General features: G+C 43.2%; 1 protein-coding gene across 3 annotated transcripts in view; it reads left to right on the top strand.

The window, feature by feature from the left end:
* Nucleotides 1-11265, top strand: part of LOC142311928 (uncharacterized) — a 252254-nt gene extending 240989 nt beyond the window's left edge. For all 3 annotated transcript variants that reach the window (XM_075350796.1, XM_075350795.1, XM_075350794.1), the window contains one exon: nucleotides 9252-11265. In XM_075350796.1, coding sequence (XP_075206911.1) covers nucleotides 9252-11011 — 1760 coding nt within the window. In that variant the 3' untranslated portion in view covers nucleotides 11012-11265. The remainder of the gene's footprint in view (nucleotides 1-9251) is intronic.
* Nucleotides 11266-11613: the final 348 nt, after the last annotated feature.

An 11613-nucleotide genomic window follows, 5' to 3' on the forward strand; every position in this document is an offset into this window, starting at 1 on the left:
CTCCACAACAACCTCCTTAACATTATCCTTACGTTTTCTGAACATTTTGACACTATGCAAAAAGATTGAAAAAATATATCTGGAAATTTGCCAAATATATGTTTTTAATTTCTAAATTACAAAAATTCGTTAATTACTTCTTATAGAAGTAATCCTGCCGACTACGCCAATTTATGTCTTGCTAAATTCTACTAAAAAGGGGGCTGAAAGCCCGTACTTACGAAGCGCTCACTGATATCCTAATCAGGCACGAATACTAATATTCTTTATAGCAAGATACTATTTATTTTAATAGCACATGAATATATATATAGTCAATGGTACATAGGCATAAGAACTATAGTCATAGAAACTTATACAATAACAGAAATATGCATCAACATTACCGTTATGTTGTAGCAATCCTTTCACATCGGAGGGAACTCGAGTTAATGATAAGGAATCAACATGGCATCTTGGCATGGCATCACAGGAACAGTGCGTACGTACACTTCAATGTCCTGGAAGGTATTTCCCCTAACATTAAACGAGTTTGGTGTATTTTTTATAGGAAAACATTGTAGGTTGGGTTTAAAATGGTCACCAGCATGTGATAGCTGAGTCATGTTCATGTAACTTGACCACAAACTGCTGGGGGCACCGTTTGCTTCCTGCACATTTCCTGCACATCCTGCCAGTGGTCAACTGGTCAACTGTGGTCAGCCAAAGTGTTAGCGAAATATTGCAATGAGCCGTAAATTTCATATGCAAGCTTCCTTAAACTTGTCTTTAAGCTAACCACAAGTTTCCTGTAAGTGGAACTGTAAATGTTACTTCCTTATTATCTAAAACTGCTTCAAGACATGTATTCTTTGGTCATCATGTTGGCCCTCCAAAAGGACATCTCTTTGATACTGAATTATTGATGGATCAAATAATATCTGGGATCACTCCTATCTTATGATTATGATTTGATTCCTATCTAATCACACATTCTTTCAGTCATATCACATTGGTATCACAGTGTCCTTTCTGGTCGGGGTCCCTCCAATCCTGAGTATGGTGTATGGAATGGGCTGCAGGTGTTTCCTGCACTCTCCGCAGACCCTGGAATCCCCTGTAGCTGTAGAGAGCCAGGGCTGAGCTACCTGCTCCAAGCCACGGGTCTTGTGGTGCTCCCAGAAGTGTGATGTAAAAATGCCTGGACCGAGGTCCTGACTGTGCTGCTTACCCTGAGCTGTGCCCGGGGATAACTGCCTATGTGTGAAGATGCACCTTCCTTTTCCCCCAAGTGGTGCCTGCCCCCAAGGTGTTGCCTTGGCGACCGGGAATGTCCCATGCCTCATGATGGCCACCCCCTGTCCACCCTAGGCTAATCCCATTGGGAAAGCACCTAACTGTGTTTGGTTTGTGAATGTGAGAAACACCAGCGATTAACCTCTTCCTTACCCGGGATGAGTACCGCACCTTAAGTAAGATGCAAAAACCCTAGTACATGCCCTTATTATCTCCCGCCTGGATTATTGCAACCTCCTGCTCTGTGGCCTCTCTCTTCTAACAGTCTCGCACCCCTACAATCTATTCTAAACTATGCTGCCAGGCTAATCCACCTGTCCCCCGCTACTCCCCGACCTCTCCTCTCTGCCAATCCCTTCACTGGCTTCCCATTGCCCAACGACTCCAGTTCAAAACCCTAACCATGACCTACAAAGCCATCCACAACCTGTCTCCTCCCTACATCTCTGACCAAGTCTCTCGGTACTTACCTGCACGTAACCTTTGATCCTCACAAGATCTCCTTCTCTGCTCCCCTCTCATCTCCTCTTCCCACCATCGCATCCAAGATTTCTCCCGTGCCTCCCCCATACTCTGGAATGCTCTGCCACAACACATCAGACTCTCACCTACCTTGACAAGCTTCAAAAGGAACCTGAAGACCCACCTCTTCCGACAAGCCTACAACCTGCCGTAACCCTCAGTCTGAGCGCCACACAATCAGCTCTACCCTCACCTACTGTATCCTCACCTATCCCTTGTAGACTGTGAGCCCTTGCGGGCAGGGACCTCTATCCTCCTGTACCAGTCTGTGCCTTGGATTGTTTATGATTATTGTACTTGTCCCTATTATGTATACCCCTTTCACATGTAAAGGGCCATGGAATTGATGACGCTATAATAATAAATAATAATAATGCAATACCCTGTGGTGACTGAAACCTCAGGGGCGCCACTGTTGTGAATGTCAGTTATGCTTTTGCTGCTGTAAGGCTCCCTCTTGTGGCCAGGAATAGTTTGGACAGAGACCAGGTGTGCTGGAGCAAGGGGCTAACTCTCTGCCTATTTAAACCCTGGCCTCCTGGCAGGCTGAAGTGGTTATCATTGTCTTGTAGCTCTCCAGCTTTTTCATCTTGCTTCTGACCACATCTACCCCAGATAAGTTCTTTCTTTTGTTGTTTTTGTTCTTTTGTTTTTATCTGGGTTGTTAATTATTGTGGTTGTTTTCAGTTTATTTGCATGCAGGAATCTTCCCTCTCTGTTGCTTTGCTGGGAAGCTCCCTGCAGCTATGTTTGGAATTTTGATCCTATAAGTCCATGTGGTTGTTGCTTCTTGAATTTTGTAATTGTTTCTGTTTTCTGTTCATTGGTTTGAGAAGAGCGCCTGATATAGGACGGAGTGCAGATCGTGCGTTCTGAGGACCTTTTTGTACAATCAGGTATTTGGGTTTTTGTAGGGTTTTTCTCTGGCCACCATCAGCCCCTTTCCTATCCTTTCCTATTTAGTCAGTGGGGCCTCACCTTTGCTAATCCTATCATCCATCTGTGTATTGTATTTTCCTATATCACCGTAGTCTTTGAATGTGGGGGGCTTGCTATACCTTTTGCGGTCTATTTCTGAGGCAGAGAGTTATTCTTCCTTCCTTCCTTTAGGATAGCTAGCTTCTCCGGCTGGGTTCGCGGTGCATAGGATGTTAGTTCACCCCTCAGCTACTTCTAGTGTTGATGGTTAGTAAGGGGATGGCGGCCAGGTTAGTTGCCAATGCTCTTGTCATCTTTTGCCAATGAACAGAAAACAGGAACAATTACAAATTCAAGAAGCAACAAACACATGGACTTATAGGAGCAAAACTCCAAACATAGCTGCAGGGAGCTTCCCAGCAAAGCAACAGAGAGGGAAGATTCCTACATGCAAATAAACTGAAAACAACCACAATAATTGACAACTCAGATAAGAACAAAAGAACAAAAACAACAAAAGGAAGAACCAAGCACTTATCTGGGGTAGATGTGGTCAGAAGCAAGATGAAAAGGCTGGAGAGCTACAGGACAATGATAACCAGCTCAGCCTGCCAGGGAGCCAGGGTTTAACTAGGCAGAGAGTTAGCAATGGAAACGCCCATTGCTCCAGCACACCTGGTCTCTGTCCAAACCATTCCTGGCCACAAGAGGGAGCCTCACAGCAGCAAAAGCATAACTGACATTCACAACACACCACATAAGGAGTTTAAGTGATACACTAATGAGCTAAAGGGTAACAATATTTTGAACTTTTGACTTTCAGGCTCCATATCTCACCATCCACTACAGCTTTCTTTAAGCGTGAGATTATATTAATTTTATAGACCATCATTTTAGCTATCTCATACATGAATTTGACTAGCAAATATCTATATATCTATAATTGCCTTATTCTGTCTGTCTGTCTTGCTCCAAAATGACGTCATTACCATGACAACCGTCCCATTGGCCGCTCGGCTCGGCCCGGCCACGCCCCCCGCATGCATTGGCCGCTCGGCTCGGCCACGCCCTCCGCACGCATTGGCCGCTCGGCCCGGCCATGCCACCCGCACGCATTGGCCGCTTGGCCACACCCCCGCACACTGTGCCCTGTGCCCGCTCGGCCACGCCCCCCACACACTTTGCCTGCTCGGCCACGCCCCTCGCACACTTTGCCCGCACACTTTGCCCGCTCGGCCATGCCCTCCGCACGCATTGGCCGCTCGGCTCGGCCCGGGCATGCCACCCGCACGCATTGGCCGCTTGACTCGGCCCGGCCATGCCCCCCGCACGCATTGGCCTCTTGGCCACACCCCCGCACACTGTGCCCGCTTGGCCACGCCCCCAGCACTCTTTGCCCACTCGGTCACGTCCCCCGCACACATTGGGCACCTATACACCTACTCCCCAATACTACTCCTCTTATTATCCTCCTCTCCCCCCCAGGACTACTCCACCTATTACCTCCCCCCCATGACTACTCCACCTATTATACACCTCCCCCCAGGACTACTAAACCTATTAGACACCTCCCCCCCAGGACTTCTCCTCCTATTATACTCCTCTCTCCTCAGGACTACTCCTCCTATTATACTCCTCTCCCCCCAGGACTACTCCTGCTATTATCCTCCTCTCTCCCCAGGACTACTCCTCCTATTATACTCCTCTCTCCCCAGGACTACTCCTATTATACTCCTCTCTCCCCAGGACTACTCCTCCTATTATACTCCTCTCCCCCCAGGACAAACTCCTGCTATTATCCTCCTCTCTCTCCAGGACTACTCCTCCTTTTATACTCCTCTCTCCCCAGGACTACTCCTCCTATTATACTCCTCTCTCCCCAGGACTACTCCACCTATTACACACCTCCCTCCAGGACTACTAAACCTATTAGACACCTCCCCGTCAGGACTACGCCTCCTATTATACTACTCTCCCCCCAGGACTACTCCTCCTATTATCCTCCCCTCCCCCCAGGACTACTCCTCCTTTTAGACTCCTCTCCCCCCAGGACTACTCCTCCTATTATCCTCCTCTCTCCCCAGGACTACTCCTCCTATTATACTCCTCTCCCCCCAGGACTACTCCTCCTATTATCCTCCTCTCTCCCCAGGACTACTCCTCCTATTATACTCCTCTCTCCCCAGAACTACTCCTCCTATTATACTCCTCTCTCCCCAGGACTACTCCTCCTATTATACTCCTCTCTCCCCAGGACTACTCCTCTTATTATACTCCTCTCCCCCCAGGACTACTCCTCCTATTATCCTCCTCTCTCCCCAGGACTACTCCTCCTATTATACTCCTCTCTCCCCAGGACTACTCCTCCTATTATACTCCTCTCTCCCCAGGACTACTCCTCCTATTATACTCCTCTCTCCCCAGGACTACTCCTCCTATTATACTCCTCTCCCCCAGGACTACTACTCCTCTTCCCCCAGGACTACTACTCCTATTATACTCCTCTCCCCCCAGGACTACTCCTCCTATTATACTCCTCTCTCCCCAGGACTACTCCTATTATAATCCTCTCCCCCCAGGACTACTCCTCCTATTATACTCCTCTCCCCCCCAGGACTACTCCTCCTATTATACTCCTCTCTCCCTAGAACTACTCCTCCAACAAAAACACACTGCACAAAACATACCTCCCCCCAAAACACACACATGCACCCCACACACATACACCCACACAAACCGTGCAACACACATAGCACCACACACACAACGCTGCAGACACAAAGCGCTCCACAAACAACGCAACACACACAACGCCACACACAAACAACACCGCTCTCACACACCGCCACACCCAGACAACACCCAGAACATTTACAGTGCCCTACACAAACACTTGGTAACTACACACAACAACCTCTATATATATATATATATATAACAAAAATCATACATTAACTACACAATAAATTCTAGAATACCCGATGCGTTAGAATCGGGCCACCTTCTAGTTTAACATATATTCATATAGATTTTTGTCATGTCACTGCATTGCTACTGTTTTGCTTCTGGTGGTATAAAAATCTTTTTCTTCCTGTATACTATAAATTACAACCTGTTATCACATTACCTAATAGCTCAGTGTGCTATTAGGTTGATTCCCAAGTGAAAGGTCAGTGGTTCAAATAGAGGAGCAGCCGTGAAGTAGATTTATCAAGAAAAGAGAGAGCATCATCCAGCTCATTGGTAGCGGTCTCTGGGCCAAGAACATTGCCAAATTGCATCACGTGACTGTTGAAAGAATAAAAAATATAGTTTGTCCATCCATTCAAAAGCTAAAAGACGGATGTCCAGGTAAAATATCGGCGTTAACAAGTTGGCTCATCACAAGGTCTTTCAGTTCTGGCACGTCAAACACAGCAGTGGAGATGGCTGATTTGCTTTGTAATAGTGGGATCACAGACGACCAAGCAAGCAGCATGCGAAGCATGTTACACAAGTCTGGAATGGTGGAATGAAAAAAGCTGAAAAATTGTGATTAGCAAGGACTACCATACTCGGGTGCTCAGTGCTCATAATGAGCAGTTGAATACTCAGATGGGCATTGAAGTCAAAGGGGACCTTAAGCAATTTTCCAGAAGAGTTCCCAGAAAAATGCTAAAGTTCCCCATTGATTTCCCTTATACTTGAGTATTTGAGTCGCACCCATGCAAGCATCAAACTACCGAGCACCTGAGCATAGTATTGCTCGGTCATCACTAGTGAAGAAGCCTCGACTTCAATATAGTCATAAGAAGCGTCAGCTCGCATTTGCAAAAAAGTACTAGAAGTGCACAGTAGAAGACTGGAAACGGGTGCTTTGGAGTGATCAGACGAAAGTCAGTAGACTAGGGTCTGATGGGTGCAAATGTGAGTATTCGAAAGAAGGAGAAAGGGGCTAAATGATTGAGAAATTGAAGGAACTGTCAAGCTTGGTGGAAGTCTGATAATATGGGGTGGTTTCACAGCCAAAGGAGTTGGATACTTGACCATGATTGATGGTGGTCTCAATGCTGAGCTGTCTGTGAGTATGCTACAAGATGAGTTAGTTCGTATACTCAAGTACTATGGGTATGAAAAGGATGACATTGTGTTCCATAAGGACAATGACCCAAAGCATACGTCGAGATGGGAGAAGAAATTATTCAATAACAATGAAGTAGAGGTGCTGGATTGGCCACCAAAATCTCCAGACCTCAACCCAGTCAAACAATTGTGGGTAGAGTTGAAGAAAAACCTGTATACATACTCAAGTAAGTCAACCAGTATGCATCAACATTGGGAACGTGTAGAAGATATTATTAAACTCCTCAATGACCCCTTGTCACAGCAACAATTTCACATCCTCCGAGACAGCTTGTCGCCAAGCCTCATGCAACCTATATGGCTTTAGTCTGACTTTGGCATGGGGCTTAGTGACAATGTCATGCTGGATAACAGAGGTTCATCCTGGGAGTTTGAAGAAAACCTTTGTATTCTGACTAATGAATTCCCTAGCCTCCTGAACATGTTTAGTGGCTATTCCTACGATGGCAGCCGCTCTCACCGAAACATCCGAAGGTGATGGAGCCTTCCCTGCAGGAAAAGCAGACAATGGGTTGTCCCCACAAAGGCTTTCCCTATCACTCCAGGGCTTCAGCAAATTGACATGGTAGAAGTGCTCTGGTTTTCGCTTACCCGGCTGATGTAACTGAACTTTACTATTCCCACTTTATTACCACGAAGAGTCCCAGTTAACGAGGAGCTTGCTGTCTACTGTGGGCATAAGTACCAGTAGCCGGTCCCCAGGGTTAAAGGTCCGTACCCGAGCTGCTCCGTTTTAGACCCGGCTCTGAGCTAGTTGTGCTGCTTCCATATGCTCCCAGACAAGTGGCAGAACTGTCTCCATCCTTTCCTGCATTTTTGCGACCTGTTCAATCACATTCTTATATAGGGTGGGCTGTTGCTCCCATGCCTTTTTGGCCACGTCGAGCAACCCCCGGTTCGAAGCGGAGAACTTCATGGACGTCTGGGGCACCTCACTCACAGTAAACCATAAGTACAGCAGCAAGATATCCCAGTCCTTCCTGTCCTTGGACTCTGCTCTTTTGAGCATGTTTTTTAAAGTAGGCCACTTCTACAGGTGTGGCGGAGCCTGGGACCCCTTACAGAAACAAGAGGAACAGCAGTTCAGGATTTATTTTTTTTAACGCCGTTCACTGTGTCGAAAGAGTGATAAGACAGCTTTATTCTTCAGGTCAGTACTAATACAACTATACCATTTTTATTTACATATGACTTTTTTATCACATTTTATTCCACTTTTTATGTCAGCTTTATGATGAAAATTCACTTTTTGTTTTTTTTTTTATTTTGTGATGTTCACTGAAGGGATTAACTAGTGTGACAGTTTTATAGATCAGGTTATTTCAGATGCGACAATATCAAATGTGTGCTTTTTTTGTTTTGGTGTTACATAAATCTATATGTTTATTGGTAGAAGAAAGTTTATTTTTTTATTTTATGATTTTTTTACACTTTTTTTTTTTTTTTACTCAGTCCCTATATAGGACATAACTTTAACTACTTTGATCGCTGGTATAACCTATTGTCATGTACATACATTCCAATACATTATATTATACCTGTCAGTGTGACACTGACAGAACGCCTGTTAGACCATGCTCCTGGCATGGTTTAATTGGCCACTGTAGCTGGCAGAGTCAGAGGTCATCATTTCACCTCGGGTTGCCATGGTAACTATAAGACCCAGTGATCATGGCACCAGGATCCCAATCGCATTGGAGAGGGAGTGCACTCCCTGTCCCAGCCTCTTAAATGCTGAGATCGCTGTTAATAGCAGTATTTAGGAGGTTGAGCAGCTAAAGGTGGCATGGGATCATTCCCTGGCTATGACAGCTGGAGCTTGGCTATCACTCAATCCGATCTTCCAGTAGCGTGTAGGCATAGTTCATGTGCCTGCATGATAGCCATGACGTAGGTTTACTTAAGTTTGCAGAACCCCTTCCCGACCATAACGTTTACTTACATCAAAGTCGTGAAGGGATTAAAATCATCTAACATATCAAGCCTCACCAAACAGAAGCTACTCCAGCTATCACATTAGGGGTGAGCTAATTAAATGTTTGGTCAAATATAGCAGTATAACTTTCAAGTTGATAGTTTTGTACAGCCCCTGAATGATGGTATAAATATCAACTCGCCCTTAGCAAAAAAAAAAATATTCCCCACCCCTGATATAACTGATATCGATCAGTGACAGGTGAAGTAAAACATGAACTTATGGAGAAGACGACTTCAACAGTCAACAGTGAAAAATTTAAACAGCACAAGCTGGTGGCCTAACATCATAATCTAATAGTCCCTATTTTGCGCTTTATTTTCTTAGCTAATTGATTTGTGTTACAATGTGTATTAAATTGTATAAAAATATATAATATTTGGATGATTTCAATGTAGTGTTATTGGAAAAATACTAAAATTACTTTTATTCTTGGCAGATGACTGCACCAGGAGCTCAGAAGGACATCTGATATTTTCAGAGTTTGCAGTAGATGATCATGGTATTCCATCAGATACATTTGAAGAGCATGCCATTATCCAAGATATACCTCAAGACCTTCTCAGAAAAAATATTTCATCTGATAATTTTCAACAAGTTTTTTATTCTGCTTCGTCAATGGGCGATATGCAAAACAAAAGTAATACAAAGACTGTTGAACATGAACAAGCTTTTAAAGAGGAGAACCCATCTTCATGCTCAGAATATGGGAAATGTTTTACTGAGAAATCTAATCTTTTTAATCATCAGAGAATTCACACAGGGAAGAAGCCATATTCATGTACGGAATGTGGGAAATGTTATACAAAGAAAGCACAGCTTGTTGTACATCAGAGAACTCATACAGGGGAGAAGCCATTTTCATGTTCAGATTGTGGGAAATGTTTTGTTGAGAAATCACATCTCGTTACACATAAAAGAATTCACACAGGGGAGAAACCATTTTCATGTACGGAATGTGGGAATTGTTATACAGTGAAAGCACAGCTTGTTGTACATCAGAGAACTCACACAGGGGAAAAGCCATTTTCCTGTTCAGAATGTGGGAAATGTTTTATTATGAAATCAAATCTTGTTAAACATCAGAAAATTCACACAGGGATAAAGCCATATTTATGTTCAGAATGTGGGAAATGTTTTGTTGAAAAGTCACATCTCGTTATACATAAGAGAACTCACACAGGGGAGAAGCCATTTTCATGTTCGGAATGTGGGAAATGTTTTGATAGAAAATCATATCTTACTTCACATCAAAAAATTCACACAGGGGAGAAGCCATTTTCATGTTCCGAGTGTGGGAAATGTTTTATAAACAAAGCACGTCTTATGGTACATCAGAGAATTCACACAGGGGATAGTAAATTTTCATGTTCAGAATGTGGGAAATGTTATAAAGCGAAATGCAAACTTGTTGTACATCAGAGAATTCACACAGGAGAGACGCCGTTTTTATGTTCGGAATGTGGAAAATGTTTTGTACAGAAATCACGGCTTGTTGAACATCAGAGAATTCACACAAAGGAGAAGCCATATTTATGTTCAAAATGTGGGAAGTGTTTTAAAGTGAAATCATATCTCATTACACATCAGAGAACTCACACAGGGGAGAAGCCATATTCATGTTCAGAATGTGGGAAATGTTTTATTGAGAAATCTAATCTTGTTAGACATCAGAGAATTCACACAGGGATGAAGCCATTTTCATGTTCAGAATGTGGGAAATGTTTTGTTGCAAAATCTAATCTTGTTACACATGAGAGAATTCACACAGGGGAGAAGCCATTTTCATGTCTAGAATGTGGGAAATGTTTTGATAGAAAATTATACCTTACTTCACATCAAAGAATTCACACAGGGGAGAAGCCATATTCATGTTCAGAATGTGGGAAATGTTTTAAAGTGAAATCTTATCTCATTACACATCAGAGAATTCACACAGGGGACATGCCATATTCATGTTCGGAATGTGGGAAATGTTTTGATAGAAAATCATTTCTTAGTTCACATCAAAGAATTCACACCGGAGAAAAGCCGTTTTCATGTTCAGAATGTGGGAAATGTTTTAAAAACAAATCATATCTTGTTGTACATCAGAGAATTCACACAGGGGAGAAGCCATTTTCATGTTCAGAATGCGGGAAATGTTTTAGAGTGAAAGAAAGTCTTGATAAACATCAAGGGACACACAGAAGGAAGTAGTGATTTTTCTTTTTGTTTATCATTTTATTGAAAACGTAAGGAAAATGCAAGTTATAGTAGTCACACATCTACATGAAAGAGGGAAAACAATATGGAGCATTAGCGGATTATTTGAAAATATATTCAATTAGAATCATTGCTAATTGTTGTTTAAAAGCAATTAGTATCTATTAGTAATAAGTGAATACTAAAATTTTTGGGTTCGGGATTTTCGTACCTAGTACTATTCTAGTATTCGTCACAAATAATGAACCTAATGCAAGTCACTGGGGAACCCGAGCATTTTTTTTTAAGATTTCCCAGAAAAGTGCTGGAGTTCCCATTGACTTGCATTAGGTTCGTTATTCGTGACGAGTAGTAGAAGAGTACTAAGTATTCATTATGAAGTTCCCAAAAATGAATATTTTAGTATTTGCTCATCACTAGTATCCATATAATGTATGTGTGAACCACATACATGTAAAATAATTAACATTTACACAAACATGTTGTCTGATGCCACTCTCTTCTGTTTGATGTGACATTGGCAATGGAGAGATGCTTCTATACATAATTTGTACAGTTGCCATCCAACACCCAGCTCGTCTGTAAATAGATATAGT

The sequence above is a fragment of the Anomaloglossus baeobatrachus genome, chromosome 5, assembly GCF_048569485.1.
Source record: "Anomaloglossus baeobatrachus isolate aAnoBae1 chromosome 5, aAnoBae1.hap1, whole genome shotgun sequence".
Taxonomy (NCBI): domain Eukaryota; kingdom Metazoa; phylum Chordata; class Amphibia; order Anura; family Aromobatidae; genus Anomaloglossus; species Anomaloglossus baeobatrachus.